This window comes from Neophocaena asiaeorientalis, unplaced genomic scaffold (assembly GCF_003031525.2).
Source record: "Neophocaena asiaeorientalis asiaeorientalis breed wild unplaced genomic scaffold, Neophocaena_asiaeorientalis_V1.1 scaffold89, whole genome shotgun sequence".
In the NCBI taxonomy this organism is placed as follows: Eukaryota; Metazoa; Chordata; class Mammalia; order Artiodactyla; family Phocoenidae; genus Neophocaena; species Neophocaena asiaeorientalis.
In genome coordinates, this window is record NW_020172592.1 from 5039265 (window position 1) to 5063107 (window position 23843).

The following is a 23843-nucleotide window of genomic DNA, read 5'->3' on the forward strand; positions in this document are numbered from 1 at the left end:
AAGTGGAAGTTCAGCTTGTTCTTTAAACAGGCCTGAAATGTGTAGTGTATGACTGTGATATGCTGAGGTAAGTATGCTCCTGCTAACTCTGCCAGGCTCTTCTTGAGTTCCCATTCATCTTAAACCAAAAACCACATGGACAGTATCCACACATGGGATAGCAGTATAGGTTTCAATTAATATGTCACGAGCAAGAAAGCCTCTCCTAGAAGGTATTTAGAAACCTACTTTGAAACCTTAAGTTGTTTTTGGCATTCATTTGCACATTTCGTTTAAGGTATAGCTGGTTTCAGACACAAAATTAAGGAAGGAAATAAAAGAGAAACGACAACTTTGATTCCTGCCTGAGATACCCTTCTCAAGAGTGGCAGTGGGCTTCCCTGGTGGCGCAGTGGTTGGGAATCCACCTGCCGATGCAGGGGACCCGGGTTCGTGCCCCGGTCCGGGAAGATCCCACATGCCGTGGAGCGGCTCGGCCCATGGGCCATGGCCGCTGAGCCTGCGCGTCCTGAGCCTGTGCTCCGCAACAGGAGAGGCCACAGCAGTAAGAGGCCCGCGTACCACCAAAAAAAAAAAAAGAGTGACAATAAGTTTGAGTGCCCTGATTATTAAATAGTAATTAATAATTATTAATTACTCTACTTTAATAATTACTTTAATAATTATTAATTACTCCCAATTATTAAATTGGAAGTAAAGTAAAATTTCTGTCAAACGTATCACATAGCTAGTACTTAATATTGTTGTGGTTTTAGGTAAGTTGACCCAATACTGTCCCCTAGTTTGGAAAAGTATTACAATATATCCATACAATGGAATGCTCTATATTTACTAAAAATATTTTAGATGAATATCTAATAATATAAAAATTTTTCATGAGTGGCAAAAGCATAAGACAGTGCATGGTATAATACCTTTTGGTTACAGTTACGGTGTCAAGGGAAAAAAGAAGAGGGTATGAAGCAAGGATATATCCTTGTGAATATCTACGTTTAAGGGGTAGTAGACAAAGAACCGGGAAAGGAGAATTCACCAAGCTACTTCAACCACAGGCTGGTATCTTTTTTTTTTTTTAACATCTTTATTGGAGTATAATTGCTTTACAATGGTGTGTTAGTTTCTGCTTTATAACAAAGTGGATGAGCTATACATATACATATACATATAACCCCATATCCCCTTCCACTTGCATCTCCCTCCCACCCTCCCTATCCCACCCTTCTAGGTGGTCACAAAGCACCGATCTGATCTCCCTGTGTTATGCAGCTGCTTCCCCCTAGCTATCTATTTTACAATTGGTAGTGTATATAAGTCCATGCCAGTCTCTCACTTCGTCCCAGCTTACCCTTCCCAGGCTGGTATCTTGATAACCAAGATGTAGGGAGTTTTAAGAATTACAGCATAGGTTGCTGCTAGTTTCTTGAAGTACAGGGACGTGAAAGAAAATCAGGGCCAAGAAGATGCCTTGAGATTAGGACTTTCATCTTTTGGATTTCACAAGTTAATATCAGATTTTTTGTCATGCCTCTGTTTGCAAACTCTGTTATATTTCTGGTTTCATTGGGTAGAGAGCTGCACCTGTTTCTTCATACATGGTGTAAGCTGTTGAAGATAAATTAGCCAGTCAGTGAAGTATTTAGTTCTTATGTGGATCCTGAATTGATTTAGAAACAGGATACCAGGATTATTCAAGAAATCCAAACAAGTGTGGGGATTAGGCTCTTGAGCAGGAATCTTTGTTTTTTGTTACATTTTTTTCTTTTCCTTTTTTGTTTTGTCTTGTTCTAATAAAGAACTATGAGTTCTAAAATTCCTTGACTAGGCACAAGCAGCTGAGACTCTTCCAGGCTTTGGAGCCTGGGTAGAGCTCAGTGGAGGAAAGAAGGCCTCCCTTCTTCAGATCATCAGTTACCTTTCTACCATCTGATTTAGGGTCTGCCTTTTGAGAGAAGAAGAAAAACAGAAGATGATAGGAATGTAGAATAAAACTAAACTGAAAGAATTTACAACTAAAAGAAAACAAGTCATAAAAACAAAATGAAGAACACAGTCAAAACCATAACAAAGGGGCTTCCCTGGTGGTGCAGTGGTTAAGAATTCGCCTGCCAATGCAGGGGACATGGGTTTGAGCCCTGGTCTGGGAAGATCCCACATGCTGCGGAGCAACTAAGCCTGTGCACAACTACTGAGCTTGCGCTCTAGACCCTGCGTGCCACAACTACTGAATCCTGCGCACCTAGAGCCTGTGCTCCGCAGCAATGAGAAGCCCGCGCACCACGACGAAGAGTAGCCCCCGCTCGCCACAACTAGAGAAAGCCCACATGCAGCAACAAAGACCCAACACAGCCAAAAATAAATAAATTTATATTTACAAAAGACCATAACAAAGGGTCAGACTAAGTTCTTATTCAAAATTTGCAAATGAAAGTACCTGACTCTCAAAGGAATAACTCCCAAAGGAAAAAGCCTAAGGAGCAAGGCCTTTGTCAGGGAAAGGTGCCAGAGAGTTTGTCCCCAGCCCTGTCCTGGGAGAGAAACCGCCCGTCAGTGAAGGAGCCACAGTTTGTGCTTCCTCCAGGGTTGACCTGGTTAGCCACAGTCAGCCACTTTTACCCAGTGGCCTGTTGCCTGGAACAGTTCCCTCCTGTTTCTCTCCTTCCCTGCTGCCTGTCTTCTCTTGTTGGCAGTATCGTGTTCATAGATTTCACAATACACCTCTGCCCTGTGTGGAGCCCTCACTAGAGCAGCGGCTCTCAAACCCCACAAGATCTGTTCAGGCGTAGTGTTCAATAATTTGGATTTCTGACACGTTTGCAAGTGATGCTGCTAGTCAGGGAACTATATACCTTAAGAACTACAGTCTTAGACCTAGAGTGGGAGAGGAGGGAATGAGGAAAAGTGGTTTTTGTAATTGTAAAGGATTGTAAAAAGCAAACAAATGAATATATAATAGGAACCATATGTGGCCTGCAGAGCCTAAATTATTTGCTGTCTGGCCCTTTATAGAGAGAGTTTGCTGACCCCTGACCTAGAGCAGGCTGCTGAGTGTTCCAGCTGTTCTAATGCACAGTGCTTCTACTCATACTCTGAAATGGAAGGAGATGCTAGAAATATACTGATTTTCATTCATTCACAACCTGTTTTCCAAACGTGTCCTCTCTATCTCTCTTATAAAGGCCCAACACAGCCTCGTGAACAGAAGTGTTTTCTGCATGTATTGAGAATTGCTTACATTATTTTATTTTTGGATCAGTAATACTGCACATCATCTACAATTCAAAAAGGTATAAAAGGGTATATGGTGAAAAGTAAGTCTCACTGGAGGTAACCATTATTATCTTGTATATCCTTCCAAAGGTAGTCTTGAGTTTGTGCATATACAGTAATTTACTGACATATACTTGTATAAATTATGTATAAAAATATATATGAATAAAGCTATAAATTTTTAAAACGGTATCCCACTCTGTGTACTCATTTATGTCTTGCTTTTTTTATTTCTTTTTTTTCTTTTGGCTGCGCCACATGGCTTGTACGATCTTAGTTCCCCAAGCAGGGATGGAACCTGGGCCCTTGGCAGTGGAAGCCCTGAGTCCTAACCACTGGACCACCAGGAAACTTCCCATCTTGCTTTTTTTCACTCCACATTATTTCTTGGAAATCATCTCGTGTACATGTTACCCTTCCTCGTGTTTCTGAAGAGCCACATACAGTATTCCATTATGTGGATAGACCATAATTTTTAACCGCTTGCCTGACAGTGAACTTTAGGTTACTAAAATCCTAAAGGGGGAATTACTGGCTAAAGGGTGTGTGCATTTGTAATTTTCACAGATCATCCTGTATTGCCTTCCAGATAGTTTGTACCCATCCACATCCGCACCAGCAGTGTAGGAGCTTGCTGCTTCCTTTATCAATACCCTGTGTTCCAGATAGTTTGATCTTGTACAATCTGATGAGTGAGAAAGTATGATTTTAATCTGTATTTCTCTAACTAGAGCAGTTGAGCATCTCTTCATATGTTTGAGAGTCATTTGTAATTAGTTCTTTTTCCGTGAACTTTGTTCAGATTATTAATCTTCTGTTAGTTGATCGTCTTAATATTATTAAGAATATCTTTAGGTCTTTTATATGATTTATAAATACTTTCCTAGTTTGTCATTGTCTTTTGATTTTGTTTTTTCTTTTTGCCATGAAGTAGTTTAACTTAAAATTTTATGTAGTTCTGAATTTTTTTTCATAGTTTCTGTGTTATTTGTCTTTTCTTAGGCTTCCTCGTTCTGGGCCTGTTTTTTTTTAACTATCCGATTTATCCTATAGTTCGTTTGTGAGGTTTTTTACATTTTAAAATATTCTATTGATTTGGAATTTGCTTTAGAGTAAAATATGAGGTAGCGGTACAAATATTTTCTCCGTATCATTGTCTAACGTCATTTATTGAACAATCCACCTTTCCCACACTGATTTGAAATGACATCTTCAAAGTTTTTAACTGTTGAGTGTCCCCTGACTTGACAAAATTAAGGACTTGCTTAAAGGAAAAGGGTCATGTTAGATCACAATAGTTCTGAATCCTCACTGCATTTTAGAATAAGCAGTAAGTACTTCTCACAGTTTTATGTGCATCTGATTTACCTTAGGATTTTGTTAAATACGCGGATTCTGATTCGGTAGGTCTGGGATTCAGTGTTTCTAACAAGCTCCCAGGTGCGGAAGCTGCTGATCTTTTAACCACATTTAAGTGGTGATACCAGTGCTTCAGCCCTACCACCAGAGATTTTGATGTAACTGGCCTGTGGTAGGGCCCAGGTATAGATAGTTTCTGAGATTTTCTAGGTGATTCTAATGTACAGTGAAGATTGAGAACAGCCTCGTTGGGAGATCTGAATTTCAGTAATTAGTATTATGGCAACCGTTGCTTGAAAAGCCAGATAATTCCCTGGTATTTAGTAAGTGGGTGGGACAATCTTAGCATTAATGGTGATTGCTGAGAATAATAAATTGATTAGGACTCAGATTATTAAATATTTCTCCTGCCTCTTCTCCCTCATTCTTTCCTTAAATGCTATAGAGGGATGATTTAAAAAAAAAAAAGTTCCAGAAATAAAAACACTATTTTGTTTGGGTATTTCCTTTTCAAAGTATTAAAGTGCCTGAAGTTCTTGAAGAGTTGCCATGTGTTTTTCTACAGGTGGAATGAGGTATCATCTCCTGTCTCCAGAGGATCGAGAAGAACTGGTAGAAGGCACAAGGCCCAGAAGAAAGAAACATGACTACCGCATAGCGCTATTTGGAGGCTCCCAACCACAGTCTTGTAGATATTTTAACCCAAAGGTAACTAATTTTTATTCTTGTTTTTGTTTTTAAAAGCACTGAGCGCATAGACACGCACCTACCACCAGCAGTAATAACTCATATAGGAGATGTTATAGTTCATGGTGTTCTTTCATAGACCTTACAAGATACATAGTTATCACCTTCATTTTACAAATAAGGAAACTGAGGCTTAGTCAGATTTCAAATGTTTCCATGATTGCTCTGGAGTGCTACATAGTAACCATTATCAAAGAAAACGGGAAACAGTTCTGTCTTTTGTTAGGAGCTCCTTGCGTTCATTACAGCTCCTTGCTTTCGTTATGTGCGATTTTCATTGAAAATCTGCTTCTAGAGCTATGTGGGTTGTTCTTTTTCCCCTTAGTAATTACGTTTGAATATAAAATAATACACAGTCATTCTAGAAAATGTGGAGAATCTAGACCATCATGAAGAAAAAAAATAAAATTACCTTTAATCCAATCATCTAAAAAGTATAAATTTATTTTATTTATTTTTGGCTGCGTTGGGTCTTCATTGCTGCACACGGGCTTTCTCTAGTTGCAGCGAGTGGGGGCTACTCTTCGTTGCGGTGCACGGGCTTCTCATTGCGGTGGCTTCTCTTGTTGCGGAGCACGGGCTCGAGGCGCACAGGCTCAGTAGTTGTGGCACGTGGGTTCGGTAGTTTTAGCTCGTGGGCTCTAGAGCTCAGGCTCAGTAGTTATGGCACATGGGCTTAGTTGCTCCATATCGTGTGGGATCTTCCCAGACCAGGGCTCAAACCCATGTCCCTTGTAGTAGGCGGATTCATAACCACTGCATCACCAGGGAAGCCCCAACCATCTAGAAATTATTACCAATTTTAATGTGTTTTCCATTATGTGTTATGCCAGTTGGACAGCAGAGCCTGAGTCATAGGTCTAGGAACACAATTTTTTTTTTTTTTTTGCGGTATGCAGGCCTCTCACTGTTGTGGCCTCTCCCGTTGCGGAGCACAGGATCCAGACGCACAGGCTCAGCGGCCATGGCTCACGGGCCCAGCTGCTCCGTGGCATGTGGGATCCTCCCGGACCGGGGCACGAACCCGTGTCCCCTGCATCGGCAGGCGGACTCTCAACCACTGCGCCACCAGGGAAGCCGTAGGAACACAATTTTTAAAAATAGATCATGAGAAAATGCGCTCCTGTTTCTACCCCTTGTTTCTTAGAACTGTGTTTTCTGGCTGTGGGGGAGATAATACCATACTTTGCTGTTACTACATGTATTGCCCAAGCAGAGCAGATACCATAATCCTAAAAGATAGCACCCCGACCTTGCAAGGTGGTACCCATAACTGATGTTGAATCTCAGCACTTAATGGTCTCTTTCAACATCTCATAGGCCCATTTTTTTGTTGATGATAGATAACCTGGCGAGTCCAGAACATCCTTTTTACATCAGGATACTTCTGATACTTCTTTCTCTGAGAAGTGTGTCCTTGGAGGCTTTCTGTGTAATACTGTAGTGGTGATATACAAGGCATTTATAAAAACACATATGATGGTGTTGTCAAGAGTGCAAAAGACAGCAAAGGCCAATCCACATGCAGAATAAGTATCAATTCCAGTGAGGACAGAGCTTTGTCCCTTCAACAATGGAAGCGTTCCAGTGTAGTTAGCTTGGTATTAGGTAACTAACTGGTTCCCTCAAGGTGTGATAACAAATCAAGTTCTTAGAATCAGTCAATATTGCCAACAAAGTGGGTGCTAGCCAGTAGTGGATAGCCACATTGGCCTCAGGGAGGGAAAGTCCATTAGCTTCTGTAGCCACTGACTTACGCAGTTACTGCATGCATATCTGTCGCTGCCACTGGAGTCACTCATAAGCCCATTGAGCAAGCATCGGATTGGGGAGGAAAGATGTAGATGCAGTCCTGTCCACATGATTATTAAGAGACTCTGCTGCAGTTGTGGGCACTCTGGTAAGAATTCATGTGGGACCCAAATTTGTTTCCTTTCTGGAGTGTGTTCTACATTATCCTTCCTCAGATCTCCTTGTCAGCAGCAGTCTTTCGTGCTTGCTTGTTTTAAGTCTGTATCCATCTGGGAAAACCATTAGTCACCATCCGAGAATGGATAAAAACTGACCTGAGGCTTTCTCTACTGAGAGGTATAACGGACAATAAAAGGAACTGCTTGAAAATCTGCCATATCAGGATATGTGTCTTCTGTATTATCCTTCAGTACCATTCCTGAAGGGAGTATGATACTTAAGCAGTCCACTTTTGGCTAATACTATCACAAATGAACCAAGCTCGGGTCTCTCAATTTTGTCAGCTGATCTGTAGGGACCACCTCCATGAAGACATAACCCTGGGTGAGAGAGAAGGCCTACTGAGTAAGGGTTGTGATTATCCCATTTGGGTATTCTGTGCCTTTGGTACCTCCATATGCCCAGTTTTATGCTTAAATACTAGATCATGGGTTGAAAGCATGCTATTTGTGATTTGGTAGGTCATGTAAAACTGTTCAAACTGGGTTAATGATATGGTGTCCCTTGGTGTCAGACATTTGCTGTCTGTCAGACCCTAGCAGCCAGCCAGGAGCTATTTACTGAAAAAATGGTACCTGCTTAAAGTAGGTTGGCCTTGCTCCAGAATCCCACATGTGTGCTGTCTGGTCATACTGAGACATGCCTGAAGTTACATGCAGCATCTCATTCAGCATCCCAATGCCCTAGGATCGCAGGATAGCCTGAGCAGCTGAGCCATGTGATTATAGCCTGTCCCACTTAGAAAGCTTACCCAGTAAAAGTGTAAATGTAGGACACCCAAACACAGGATATGTGTCATCTGTAAAACGTTAGAAGATGGTTGGGGCAGCAAGCTGTCCTTCCTTTCCAAGGGGCTATGCCAACATGCTGTAGATCAGGGCTTGGCAAACTTTTTCTATACAAGACCGGAGAATATTTTTAGCCTTTTAGGCTACACATTCTCTGCCATAACTGCTCAGCTCTGATGCTGTAGCAGGAAAGCAGCCATAGGTAATACGTAAACAAGTGGCCATGGCTGTATTCCAATCAGATTTTTTTTAAACAGTGTGATGAGGTTTTTTTTTTTTTTAATTAGTTTATTTATTGATTGATTTTTGGCTATGTTGGGTCTTTGATGCTGTGCGCGAGCTTTCTCTGGTTGCAGCGAGCAGGGGCTACTCTTCGTTGCAGTGCACGGGCTTCTCATTGCGGTGGCTTCTCTTGTTGCAGAGCACAGGATCTAGCCGCACAGGCTTCAGTAGTTGTGGCACGTGGGCTCAGTAGTTGTGGCTCACGGGCTCTAGAGCACGGGCTCAGTTGTGGCGCATGGGCTTAGTTGCTTAGCGGTATGTGGGATCGTCCTGGACCAGGGCTTGAACCTGTGTCCCCTGCATTGGCAGATGGATTCTTAACCACTGCGCCACCAGGGAAATCCCTCCAATCAAATTTTATTTACAGAAACAGTCATTGGGTTGGATTTAGCCTGCAGGCCATAGTTTGCCAACCCCTGCTGCAGACCTGTGGACATCTAGGGACTCTGAAGTGACCAACTCTGTAGGATAACTTCTCTCCTGTCCTGTGAAGCACTTGTCCCATGAAGACATACGGGATCCTTTCCATTTTCTGTTCAGTTCTGTTTCCAGAACTGATCAGTATTATAGGCATCAATATAGGAGACCTTTGGCAAGGTGAGATAGACCAGGGCTCCTGCAGCTGAGATTATAGCAGAGAGTTAGAGTCTAGAGATCTTGAGGTCAGACTATGAAATAATTTTATTTTCCCTGCCAGTTGAAATTCCATGTAATGATCTGGGTAAATAGTAACAGAAATACACATTACCCAGAGTGTTAACTACAGACCAAGTTTTAGTCAATGTGGTCCAGTAAGGAGACCACATCTGGCCCTGCTACAATAGTTAGTCACCAGTGTGAGTCATATAAATCATAAGAGTATATATGCTGCCAGATATCAAAAAGACCTCCAAGGAAAGAGTATCAGGTTAGATTGGTTAAATACCATCATATTTGGACTGTCCCTGTGGGCTGCTCTCAGGTCATATATCTATCTCTGGTCCATTCCTCCATGTCCAATATATAGGCTGATTTTTTACTAAAGACATCTAGCTTCCTTTCTTAGTAGAAGACTGAGTGACTGGCAGGTACCATGAGGTTTCATGGCCTAGTTCAATAAGCACGGTGTCAGTGTGCTTGACAGGTCGATACACCTACACATCTGTTTCACACCAGGTAAGTTTTAAGACTACTGACATTTCAGTGGCTATTTAATTTCACTGTTTTTTAATTTTTCAGGATCCTTTTGAGTCAACAGCAGGAAATTTATAAATAAACTTTTTTTTTCCCAAGGAAAATCTGAAGTCATAGGAGCTTAAATCTATGAACCACAGCATTCAGGTGGTGACAATAGTTACACCCCTCTTGTTTCCCGAAGCCTAACTTTGGTGTTGATTTTGACATTTAAAAAGCAATAAAGTGTGTTTTGATAGAAAATACTTTATCTTAAAGTAGATGTCTGTTTTGATGTACAGGGGGACATGGGGAATCCTGATTCCATTTGGGAGACAGCACTCTTTTTAGAATAAGGCAAATATGGAATGACAGCTAGCACTTTGTTTTTGGTCTGTAGTTGTACAACTTTCCTTAATTTTTCTTTTTAAATTGGACAGATGAAAAAAAAAAGATGGATATTCTGCACGAGCCTGGAAATGAGACTGTAACTTCAGAATTCTCATTTGATGTTTTACTTTGCGCTTATAAATGGCACGTTCCTAGTGCTGTTTTGTATACTCAGTCACAAGTTTTTAGACTTCCAGTGGAAAAATGTAAATAACTGAGGATATAATACCAATAAAAACATCCTCATTCCATCAGTTATTACTTTATTCCCTAACGCTGACACCATTAGAATCCCATTACAGTATTTATTAAATATTTCTATTAGAAGTACCAACCTCTCCTTTCTTTCTGCTAAAAACTTCATCTTGAAAATATTCACCATTTACTATTATTTATAATATTTTAATATAAGTTGGTTGTCTTTATTATTTCTAATATTAAAACAATTGTGAAGGCTGATTTCATTATGTTATTATTTTTTACCTTGAATCTCCCAAGGTGAACATTATTTCATTATTTAAGTAGACTGCTTAATAATAAGTACTGTATAGGAATTGTTTTAAAATTCTTGAACGTAATATTTTCAGAGATACTAAAATGGTTTTAACTGTCATTAAACGGAACCCATTGATGTGTGTCCTATACCAACCCAAAATGATTGTTTTCACTGAATTGATCTCCTTCAAAGAGACAATTTAAGCAGTACTACTTAATTGAATTATCTAGAATTAAGCCAACATCCTTATAAACTATTATCTTTAGATATTCCTTGGATATTGCTCATGAGAGGCGGCAAATATTTGTATTAACTGCTGACTGAAAAATGATAAGAAAGAAAATCTTAACAATTTTTCTAGTAGATAAGTAGATAAAGGAATAGATAAAGAAATCTTGGGTTGCTATATTGAATTGAAATGATAGTCTTCTTGTCAGGGTCCTTCCATGAAGCCTGCTGAGTCTCCCCTTCCCCACCTGTACCTGTTTTTAAAGTTTTCAAGTGCTTATTGATTACTAAAAGAGTTATTTTTCTGAATCCAGTGCTCTGTTCTCTTAGAATTGGTGTTCTCAAATTGTAGTATGGGAACATTTTATGATATTGATGCCAAATAAAAGTTGACTTAATTGATCAGATTATTTGGAGTATTCTTGTCAGTGAAATGATCAGCTTTGAGGGCTTAAAACTTTGTAGGGGTCTTGGCTCACCACTTTCATATGGTGGAGAAATAGGAGACTCTGGGACTTCCCTGGTGGCGCAGTGGTTAAGAATCTGCCTGCCAGTACAGGTTCGATCCCCGGTCCAGGAAGATCCCACATGCCACGGAGCAGCTAAACCCGTGCACCACAACTACTAAGCCCACATTCTGCAACTCCTGAAGCCCGAGCACCTGGAGCCCGTGCTCTGCAACAAGAGAAGCCACCACAGTGAAAGTAGCCCCTGCTTGCTGCAAATAGAGAAAGCCTGTGGCCAGCAACAAAGACCCAACGCAACCAAAAAAAAAAAAAAAAATAGGAGCGTATGCTCTAGAGAAAAAGGGATTCTGCATATTCCCTGCCAAAACCAAACAAGGAGTAAGACCAGCAGAGTGAGGACTAGACCCTGTAAATTGCAAAGGCAGAAAACCACATGGTGCCATATTTTATGGAACCATCAGGTTCAAAAGGTTTACCCTGAGTACCTTTTCTTATTCTTTTTTTTGGTCTCACCACCGGGGCTTGTGGGATTTTAGTTCCCTGACCAGGGATTGAACCCAGGCCCTTGACAATGAGAGCACAGAGTCCTAACCACTGGACTGCCAGGGAATTCCCTCTTAGTACCTTCTCCTACTTAAAACTCTGAAGTAGACTCATCACTGAGCTTAGTGTCTGGCCCAATGTGGGAAGTCAAGTTTGTGAGGATGAATGAACCAGTATAACTTTATATAATATTTCATAAGCAATGTTTTCAGTTGGTTTTATAGGACTGGATTTAAATATAGGTGGGCCCTAAATCAAAAGAAGTGAAGTTACTTTCAACACAAAACACATTTTCCTCTTGGAAATATTGTTTACTAAAGGTATCACAGTGCCTTTTCTCACAGTATCATAGCTACCTTCCCTCTTAAACAGGCCTTCACTAAGGAGACAGTCCTACACTGTCATCACGGTGGAAACTGGCAGTTATACGTTGCATGTGATTTTAAAAGACCTGTGTGTAAAAGAAGTGTAAACCTTATAGGAAAATGGTGTTACATTAAAAAATTAATGAAGCTTTTGTAAGAGTGCATCAGTAGTGTTTGTCACCAGCAAAAGAGTGTTGTAGGAGCAGTGTGCTGGAGTCAAAGAGTGAGTGCTTTTAAAATGATCAGGGGCACCTGTAAGAACGAAATATCCAAAATGGACAGCAGTAATCCCAGGTGGTTTGGACCTATAGCTGTGTCCTGCAGGGACTGACGTTGCTGGAATGCAAGTGTGGGTCAACATGGGTATCCCTTAAGCTTCCTTAGTGGTCAGTATAACAGGCGCCGGTGGTAAAAATCAGTGTTCTTTGCCGCTTATGCACAGTAAGTATTTCTCATACCTGATTGTTTGCAGGCAGTTTGGTTAGACAGGTGGTCCTCACATTCAAGTAGAAGAGATTGGAACACATTCTGAGGTAAATTCTCAGTAGAGTGTCTTCCTAGAATGTCTTCCAAAATAGGAATATTGAGAGCCTCTGTTTTGTTTTCTTTTCAAGCATCTCCATAACACACTTTTGTAGTTTTGTTGTAAAGTCAACCTCACAGCCCTTGTACCCTACAAAGGTGCAGTACCTGAAGTTCCCACCTTCAGGGATCAGTTTCCTTTTGTGTTTAGTCACTGTGCCTTCCAAAAAACCCCAGTAAAAATACGACTCACCAAGACAGGGATGACTTCAGACTCTCTGTAAGCCACGGCCAGCTATAATTATTATGAATTAACAGATCAGTCCCCTTAAGGGACAGAGAGGGCAGAAACAAAGCTGTAGGTATTTGACTGAGGGCCACAGGTGGGAAGGGATAAGGAGACTAGGAATGATAAATCTGTGCGGTGTTGCTTTAAAGGACTCTCGTCATCCTGGAATTAGCTGGAGGGTAGTGGCTACATAAATGCAGGGCTAGAGGGTAAGAGGCTGAGGGAAACCAACAGGGAATGAAATAAATATTTACTACACCATGTCATTCAAAAATTACTGTTGGCTACCTTTGGTGATTGTTCATATGATGACGCAAAGGCACAGCACAGTAAGATCTTTTATCCTAGAAGTATTAAATCATGTTCAGATAGGTTTCTTGTGATAGTCTTTGAAAATTGGTGATCAGTATAAGAGAAAGCTAACCTCAGTTGCTATAAACAACAGCAGATTGTACCATAGCATATAGTACAGTTAGCTGGTTATAAACTGCAGTTTGAACAAATATTTTGTCATATATTACCAGTATGACAGTTCCTCTAGAATTTGAAATTTGGGGATTAGGCTGCAGCAGGGATTATGAAGGAGTCAAACTCAAATTGTATGAGATGTATACAAGCTTGAAACAATTAGAGAACACAGAGGCTGAGGTTGGTGAAGCTGCCACCGAATGTAGCCAATTAAAAGTCCCGGTATGGGATAGGTAATGACAGCCTTGGTGGTCTAAAAAGAAGAGATTCCCTTGGGTTGAATTTGTCCATGGAAGCTTCATGGAAGTTTTCTTGAGGGACACTTATTGGTAGAGTTTAGATAGGAAGAAAGAGAAAGAAAAGAATATATTGAGTCCTAAGTATGAATATATCTTTTTGGTTTGATAAGTATGAGTATTAAAAGTTTTCATTAAATGCATACAAAGTATTATTTAACTGAATGGAGTCTAACTTTTTGCTTTAAAAAAAAAGAATTTAGATATAGGTGGAAGAACTGAAGGACTCAGCCATTGGTCTTTTCTCTTTTGTGAGACCTTTTTTTGGGTCCCTTGTCTTCCTTCCTCCCTCCTTTCCTTCCTTCCTTTCTTTATTTCTAAAAGAAAGAAGCTGTTTTGTAGAAAGAGCATTTCAAGTCTAGGTATAGGAGCTTAGTCAAGTCAGCCTTTCTGAACTTCAGTTTTCTGGTCTATTAACAGAAGGTTTAAATCTTAGGATTTGCGTTAATATCAGTTATGTTCATTTGACTCCTTGATCTTCATTCACTGAGTCTCCTTCTCCTGCCATCCTTAAGTTTTTCTCATTTTCCCATATTTAAATGTAAAAAGGCTTGCCATCTCCATTTTGTTTTTTTCTTTACCCTGCCTAACTCTTCCAAACCTCCTGACTGGGTGCATTATCTCCTATACTCCACACATCTGAGACAGAGTTGATGTTTGTCCCATTGGTGAGAACATTTTATTAAATGGGTATGTTACTGCATTTTGAGATTTGAGATAATCATTTAAAGTATAATATGCCTTCCTGTGCCAAGATAAAAAATTACACGTCAGAGTTCATCTAAAGGCAGATCTTGTCATTGAGATATCTGGCAAGGTGCTAGCGCAGAGATGCTCCCCTGCTATTTCATGTATTTTCTACTGAAAGGACAAGAGCTGATATTGAGCATAATATTCATATCAGGTTTCACTTTTGAACTGAGTTTCATCTCACTTAAATTTCTGAGTAGATTTGAGTTGTGTGTCTTGGTGGTATGGTTTTAGTTTGAGAGTGGAGTGGGGAGAACATGTTGTGACTTTATAAAACAGTAGTGATTCTTAATTAGTAATTCCCTTTGAGCTGGTGTCTGGCCTCACTTCCCACTCCTTGCTAGTTTTAACTGATGAGTAGCTGGGAACTGCCCGTTTATATGTTCACTGTTCCTGAGTTTATCTAGCAGCTTACAGTAGCACAGTCACGCCCTGCCCACCCACCCCCAATTGTGGAAGCCTTTTTTCTAGCTGTGATGCTATGTTTTATGAAGAACTTAAGTTACAAGAGTATTTTCTTCCAATGGCTGATTATTAAATCCCTTTCTGGACTTTGGGAGGTTAATATGTTTACAGAAATATCTGTGTGATCCCATTGAAAATGAGTGCATTTCAAAGTGGGTACAGCCTAGGAAATTAAGTACAATCAAGTGTTCACTTCTAAAAAACTAGATATGCCCTAATAGTGTGCTATTTGGAAGGAAGGCAAAGACTGTTTCTGATCCATCTTGTAGTTGAAATTCAGCTGCGTAGTATAATAGCTATTTAGGTGTTTAAGTTTTTAAAGCCTTAACTTAAATTACTTTTAAGTCCACATTTATGTTCAAACATTTAGTACTATTATGAGCATCTGACGTGAGAAGTTGTTTTCTTTGTGCCATACTTTTGGTACTACTTGCCTAGTTGTTGTATTTACTTTTTCTGTTTAAAAAAAATAATATATGCTCATTGTAGAAAATTCAAACATAGCAAGATAAAAAGGAGAAAGCCAAAGTGCTCCCAGCATAACAAACAGTCCTCAGTAGTTGGTGAACATCATTCCAGTTCTCTCGTTTTTTGTTTTTAATTTAGAATTTTTTATTTTTTTAATTTTATTTTTTATTTGTTTTGGCTGCACCTCATGGCATGCAGAGCTTCCCTGACCAGGGATCGAACCCATGCCCTCTGCATTGGAAGCACGAACTCTTAACCACTGGACTGCCAGGGAAGTCCCCAGTGTTCTCACTATATATATGTGGGATCATGCCATACGTGCTATTTTACGAAAACTTTTTTTAAACTCTCTCAGCATTTATATTGTGGTGGTATTTTCATGTCAATGAAAATACCATCCTTTTTAAGGGCTGTGGAGTATTCCTCATAAGGATATATAATATTATCATTTATTTGTAATAGTGACTCTATTTCTGTTTTGTAAGTAAGTTCATTTGTACCATTTTTTTAGATTCTACATTATATGTGGATATCATATATTTGTGGTATCATATATTTGTCTTTCTCTGTCTCACTTCACTCAGTATGACAATCTCTAGGTCCATCCATGTTGCTGTAAATGGCATTATTTTGTCCTTTTTTATAAGCCACAGTGTTTTGATGTACTTTTCATGACACCGCTTCTAGGAATGTTGTGGCATCTGGCATATACCTCCTCTCTCCCCTAGCTTTGCTTGATTTTCTCTCAAAATGATGCAAAGTAAAGTTCTCAAGTCTTAAAACTAAAAAGTTTCTTTCATTTTGCATTTTGGTTGTCTTGATTATTGTTAAAATTTACATCTGTAGTGTTTCTATTATTAGAGGATTCATGTGTTTTCAGAATAAAGATTATATTAAATCAATCCTTACTCTCAAGGAAAATAGCAGGCTGATGTTTTTACCCTAAGGCATTTGGAGAAAAATATTACAGCCCTTCAACTCAAGAAGGGCTTTCACTTTCACTTCCTATAGCAGTGTCCTACAGCTGAAAAGTCACACAAGACAAGATGTAATGGCATACTCAGTCATCAACTGCAGACTTCAGTGTGGTGGGGATTCAGAAAAAGGAAATCAGGGAAGCTTGCAAAAAGAAAAGGAGTCTTGAGCTTGAAAAAAGTCTAGAATGTGATATATCACAGCAGAGGCAAGAAAGACTGACTGGGACCAGGAAAGACAGGACTTTATACATGGGTATGTCTGCATATATATGTGTGGACGCATACATGGGTGATGTGTCGGAACTTAAGAAATCCTTCTACCTGTGTTTTTTCTAAGCTTTCCGGTTTTCTCATTTTCATATCTTCTCAGCAGCTAAGCATATAACCTTGCCTGGAATAGGTACTCAGTAAAAACTGCATTAAATTATATTTTTAGGGTAACAATTTCCTGCCCACACACATACACTGTGACTCTAGTGCTCTTCATCCATCTGTTGCTAACATGAAAGCTCCATGCCCTTCTAGCTTGCCTTGTAGCCTGTGAGTGCTGGGAGCCATAAGTAATTCTTCCTCCACCTACAGGCCCCAGGTTGGGAGTGGTCCCATGACTAGAATAAGACCTGGCAAAGATACCCACTGAGCTGACAAGCATGACTTCCCATCTGTTTTTATCCCCTCTCTGCTTGCTTCTTCAACTGCACACATCTCCTAGGTAGTATAACAAGTTATCAAAGGGCAAACGTTAAATCACATTCTCAGTACTTTATTTTGGATGGGGGGTAGATTGAGGGAATTGGGTAGATTTCCAAGGGAGGTTGGCCCATACACGCACAGAAAAAAAAGACCATAAGCTCCCCTGTGTACAACCAAAGGCAGATATGCTCAAACATAGGTGCATTTAACACCTGACAGGAATATTTAATGAGCCCAAATGTAAAGCATTACATTTTATCTGAAATGAAGTCTACTTTGCATTCCAGGTAAAAAGAAAGATATTTCACTTACCTGTGTAGAAGATGAACTATTAGGCAGAATATTATATATAGCTAGTATTTATCAAGCATAGTGTTTAACATGCATGGTGACCAATGACAGTATTGGGAGAGTAAGAAAAGATTTAAAAACTTGAGGACTTCTAGAGAAATGAGAGCCCACATTGCAAGTAGATAGAAACATGTGCCTATTCCCGTGTTACACACACACACACACACTGCAGACACACAAGCTAATCAATTTTCCCTTGAGCTTGGAGTTCCGAGAGAGCAATGCATTTTAATTTTTAAATATGAAGTATAACCAAGTCCTATATGACTTATGATCATCTGTTCCCTACTCAGACCCTTGAGTAGTATTGGAAAGTTAGAATTATTCTGTTACCAAGCTCTTTGAAATTATTTCATTCTTTGGAACCTCATAATCTTAGTGTCTAAGTGTTTAAGCTCATCTAGCTAAAAGAAGTAGTATATTGTTTTTTCAGTTCCAGCTTCTACCTGGGCAGTTCTTTTTAATTTGAAGAGTATAACAGGTCTTGGAGACCATTTCAAAAAATATCTGGCCAACTTTCTCATCCTGATATTAAGGAAGAGTTTAGAAAGATAATGTTTTTACGGATGTCTTTAGAAATTATGGGAAAATTTGCATATTACTTTCTAATAATATCAAATAAATTGGGTGTAAGAGTGGCAAGACTTGAGATTCACTAAGTTAATGTACCTTATTAATGAAATTGTATTTTTCTGCTAATGAACCTGGTCAGGTAGGAGCTACGAGTAGATTTGCATAATATGTAAGAGTAATTTTGTTTACTTTTGAGGTATTGCTCCCTGTAGAATATTTTATCGCTTACTTTTTTTCACTCTGTGGTACACAGTTTCCCCAAGAAAACAAATGTTTAAAATATTCTTCCTCAGTTTTTCAAATCCATTGAGTAAAACTGAAGCTTCAGGAAGATGTTACGTTTATCCTGCAGTTTTGTGTGCCTACCAGTAAAAATACCACTGAGTAACACAGGGGGCCTCATAGACCCTAATTTGAGAATAAGAAAGGGATTAAGGCTCTGTTTCTCTGGTCATCTAAAAAGCAGAATGTTTATCATCACTAGGAGTCAAGATATTCTCAATCAGGAACTCTTCTTTTACCTCAGAGACCATTTCTTACGTTCTACAATGCTTTGATCTAATTCAGTGAATGCCTGAAAAACAGGACATTAGCATGATAGATATCAAATTTTCCCAAAGGGAAATCCACATTAATAAATCACAGTGCTTTGATTGATGAGATTGGAAATTGTTTGGATTTCTATCTGACGCTAATTATTTTCAACCATTTTCAGAAAGCAGCAGGAACACTGTAACTTCCTTGCTTTAAAAGGGGGAGAATCCAACAAGCTATAACTTTGGGAGCATTCCCCCACATATTTACATAGAAGAAGGGCACAGGTGTCCTTGGATGTCATCAAACATAGGAATCAGTGGTGCTGTGAACAGCCTTTATTGTGAAGTACTGATAGGTGCCCATTTCTTCTCATTGAGAAGGAAAAAGTTGTTTCCAGACTACTCAGGTTATTCAAGTATTTCATAATATCACAGCTTTAAGAGTCTGGCTGACTATTACTGGCTCACCTGAATATTTACGGAAAATTAATATCTCTCAGAAGTCTACAAAATGCCTTCTGGCTTTAGACATTAGTAGGTTAATGGCAGTTAAAGCTTCAGATTATCCATTGATTCTTTATATCCCTATACATCCGGCAAAGAAGGGATGTGCATATTTACATTTGAAAAAAAAATCTTTCTTTAAATAACAAAACTGCTTATTTTAGTATTTTCTTGTATTGTTATCCTCAATAACAGAAGGAATAGAAGACGGGGTGTTGGTGATACATACAAATGTATTAAAGTTTATTTTAGAGCCAGAAAAGACCCAAAGCCGTCACTGTCTTCCTCTTGCCTTCTGCCACAACTAACCAACATTCTGAAGAAATCACGCAAGGTTAAATAATAGTCTCAAGCCAAACATTCTTATATGTACTCTGATAAATTTAACATATTCTTATGTTTTGTATGTTCTCAATTATATCTTTGCTTCATCCTTTCCTATTATAGTTTTCCATTACTGAAATCTTCCTGTCCTTTCCTGTTACAGGATTATAGCTGGACAGACATCCGCTGCCCCTTTGAAAAACGAAGAGACGCAGCATGCGTGTTTTGGGACAATGTAGTTTACATTTTGGGTGGCTCTCAGCTTTTCCCCATAAAACGAATGGACTGCTATAATGTCGTTAAAGATAGCTGGTATTCCAAACTGGGCCCTCCAACACCTCGAGACAGCCTTGCTGCCTGCGCTGCAGAAGGCAAAATTTATACATCTGGAGGTTCCGAAGTTGGTAAGGACTTATTCAGTATTTGTGTGTGCTTTAAAGCTGAGGGTCTTGGCTTTCATATTTAAACAGAGTTGGTATTATTTGTTCAGATACTTTTTGACAAATTTAAATACAGATCTGTCATATTTTAGAGCACATTTCCCTGAAGGTTTACCTTACTCTTTCTAAGTCATTAATTTACGAGAACTTCAACTCCCTAGATTATGTTAACTGTCCATTTTTTGTCATGACAACGGTTTCATTGATGTCATCTGGACTTTAGTTTCATTGTTGCCATCTGGATTAGTTATTTTATATACGTAATATTATTTGCTTTAAAGATTTTGGAGTTTGGCTTACTCATAGACCCACATTCAGGCTTTTAAAATCTGTATTATCTTTGCTTTCTTTGTATCAGAAAAAAGTAAGAATAATCTTTTTCATTTGCTTTATTCTTTAACTTTGTTTTTTTCTTTTGGCTGCGTCGGGTCTTCGTTGTGGCATGCGGGATCTTTGTTGCGGCGCGTGGGCTTCTCTCTAGTTGTGACGTGCAGGTTTTCTGTCTCTAGTCGTGGCACGCGGGCTCTGTAGTTAGCAGCACTCGGGCTGTCTAGTTGAGGCACGTGGGCCTAGTTGCCCAACCAGGGGTTGAACCAGTGTTCACTGCATTGGAAAGCAGATTATTTACCACTGGACCACCAGAGAACTCCCTATTCTTTAACTTTTTAATGTAATGATTGGTAGTGGTATCTTAAGCTTATTGATCAGAACAGGGTGTGGGTATGGGTATAAAAACCTTTCTCATTGACAGATAATTTATAAGTGTCCACTAGTGTTCGTTTATTAAATGAATAATTTTTCTAAATGAATATTCTAGATGCAGACTAGCTTTTATATGCTTTCGTCTTTTCAAGTAATCTCTTTAGCTAAATAATGGGCTTATAAAGAAAACTAGGAAGACCAAGTAAATCTAAAGTATGGAATTTAAACGTTGTCTTTTTGTTTTCTTTTATGATTTTTATATTAGCCCAAAGACTGTTTTACTTTTGGTCAGCATATTTATTTGTTTTAAGTTTCTACCCCCACTCCCACTAGATGCAAAATGAATACAAGAAAGATTATGATTTTCTAAATGTGACTTGAAAATCATAAAAGATTATGATTTTCTAAAACACTTGAGTGTTTTATAGGTATACTTTTTTGTGGAAAGTATTAGTAGATAACTTCATTTCTTCAGCATTTACTCTACTAAGTCAGTTTTTCACTTAAATGGTAACTCTTTTTAATCTGCTATATACTGTGTATTTCCCTTTAGTGTCAACCGACTGAATCTGCCAAATTTGAAATGTTTAAAAGTTAAAAAGAAGTTACTGTTAGTCATGACTATTACTTCTTCTGTTGGTTACTCTTTGAACTTTGCTCTTCATAGGCTTTGGTTTTGATAGAGACTTACAAGGGTGTTATTGCTTTTAAGCGTTAGAAAAGTCCAGAAAAGTGGGAAGGGAGCAATAATTTGATAAAGTTCTAGCTTCGTTTTTCTTGGGAAAGAAAAAAAGCACTTGATCTTTAATGGTATCATTTCTAAAAGTCTTTATTGAGCTCCTAAAATGTGCAGAAGTTGCAAAACAGGATGGGTGTGTTTTGCCGTTAAAGTGTATAATCAAAGTACACCAGAAACACATAACGATACTTTGAGTGTATATTCAAGCATGGACCGCTATGACTTCAGGGCCTACCCACACAACTGCTGAGAGCAGTCAGGAAGAACAGTTTTGTTAATGATGCAGTGGCTGTTGTAGAACATTAAATGACAAGCCTGAGGATACTCTCAGATAGTAGTCTTCATATTTTAAGGTATAGACTTAACCATCTGTAAACAGCTGTGTCTTTCCCCCTCTCTATAAACATTTGAGGTTCAGTTAATTCCCACCATGCATAACTGGGCTGGAAGACATACATAGTGTTTCTTATTTAATTTGAAAATCTTTTGAAATCAAACCAATTTCTTTTTTTTTTGTTGTTTAATTACCAATTAATAAGTCTCTCCAGCAGATCCTTTTCTGAATATTTTCCAAGGTCTATACAAACAGGGGTAGCTTTTTCTGAAACTATTTCTACGTTTTGTTGTTGTTGATTGAGTAAAGACTCTACAACCCTAAATTCTTTCCTCCAGTCATTAATGATTCAACTCTACAGTCAACTCACTCCAGGCCCACATACACACTAAGTTAAGCAAGATGGGGTCCTTTTCTTTTACAGGAAACTCGGCTCTGTATTTATTTGAGTGCTATGATACAAGAACTGAAAGCTGGCACACAAAGCCCAGCATGCTGACTCAGCGCTGCAGCCATGGGATGGTGGAAGCCAACGGCTTGATCTATGTTTGCGGTGGAAGTTTAGGGAACAATGTTTCTGGGCGAGTGCTGAATTCCTGTGAAGTTTATGATCCTGCCACAGAAACGTATGTATCAGTTTAAAACTCTTGCTACACAATTAATTGTATTCTATAAGCTCAATGGAAGAAGATGTCAAAAGGCAGAAGGAACCCAGCAGAAGGATTTTTGAATGTGCTAGGGTCAGGGGCATGTTTATAGCCTTGACCCTTCCTCTACACCTTAAGAAATAGCTTGACCTTATACCCCATGGGAGCCCCTCTCTTTCTATTCCTGCTTGTGCAATAAATAAATGTCTGTGAATAAGAAAATAGGACTGATTCATCAAACTCAAAATATTTTTGTTTGAGAGATCGGGAAGTGTAGAGAGGGGGAAACAATTTATGACCAGAAGTAAATTTGCCTTTAATTAGAAATATTATGTATTGGTTCATGGTATTAATGAATCATACCCCTAGGTATAATGTCTTTTTTGAGTTTGTGCTTACTAAAGTATGTTTGGATTCATATTTATTAAATAAAATTATTCTTTTTTAAAAAAATATTTATTTACTTATTTATTGGGCTGCGCCATGTCTTAGTTGCGGCATGTGGGATCAAGTTCCCTGACCAGGGATCAAACCCGGGCCCCCTGCATTGAGAGCACAGAGGCTTAACCACTGGACCACCAGGGAAGTCCCTAAGTAAAATATTCTTAAGTCAACTGGGAAGTAAAATAACTGCTTTTAAAAGGCAAAATACAAAGAAATAAACGGTTAGCCCGTTTTTCTGATCTTGTAATTAATGATGGGACCCATTCAATACAGCCAAAGGATATGAGCCAGTTATTGATAGTGGGGGGATGGTAAGTATAGTGTAATTAACTAACAAGAAAATGAAGACAGGTGATGTTCCAGTCAGACCTTTTGTTGATAATCAGAAACATCCAAAGACCTTCAATAAGAAAATTAACTTGCTCATTTGAAAGGATTGTTCTTCCTTTACTAGAACAAGTTATTGGGCAACTATGTTCAACTTAAATGTTATGCCAAAGAGCCGCACCAAAACTCTTATACTCAAATTTTGTACTTAGGAAGTATTTCCAGGCTACAAAACACAGAAGTCTTCTACTCCAGCTATTGCTTTTATTAAATTAAGAGTAAAGAATTAATTATAAAATATGATTGTCATTTGTAGTTATTTATGCTTCCCACCTATTTTTGAAGGATTTAAGGAAGCAAAATCAGTAACTCCTTTCCCAAAGAAAAGTGCAATTACAATTGTTCTTTTCTCATTTTTTGCTCAACTAGTCACCCATGTTAGGGATAGAATTGAAAGAAGCTTATCTTGAAACTTATCTTTTGCTAAGTGTCTAGACTAGGAAATCTCTTGAGATCATCAAACTTAATACTTCCCAATTTTTTTTTTTATTGGAGTATAGTTGCTTTACAATGGTGTGTTAGTTTCTGCTTCACAACAAAATGAATCAGTTATATATATACATATGTTCCCATATCTCTTCCCGCTTGCGTCTCCCACCCTCCCTATCCCACCCCTCCAGGCGGTCACAAAGCACCGAGCTAGTTCTTCTTTCTCTAATTGCTTTAGGTGTATGGTTACATTGTTTATTTGAGATGCTTCTTATTTCTTAATGTAGGATTGTATTGCTATAAACTTCCCTCTTAGAACTGGTTTTGCTGCATTCCATAGGTTTTGGGTCGTTGTATTTTAATTGTCATTTGTTTCTAGGTATTTTTTTATTTCCTCTTTGATTTCTTCAGTGATCACTTCGTTATTAAGTAGTGTATTGTTTAGCCTCC

At 38.8% G+C, this 23843-nt stretch overlaps 1 protein-coding gene across 2 annotated transcripts in view; it reads left to right on the forward strand.

The window, feature by feature from the left end:
• The window catches only part of KLHL7 (kelch like family member 7), a 58397-nt gene that overhangs the window by 27593 nt on the left and 6961 nt on the right, over nt 1–23843 (forward strand). For both annotated transcript variants that reach the window (XM_024738480.1, XM_024738481.1), the window contains 3 exons: nt 5192–5334; nt 19435–19675; nt 21911–22112. In XM_024738480.1, the coding sequence (XP_024594248.1) occupies nt 5192–5334; nt 19435–19675; nt 21911–22112 (586 nt within the window). The remainder of the gene's footprint in view (nt 1–5191; nt 5335–19434; nt 19676–21910; nt 22113–23843) is intronic.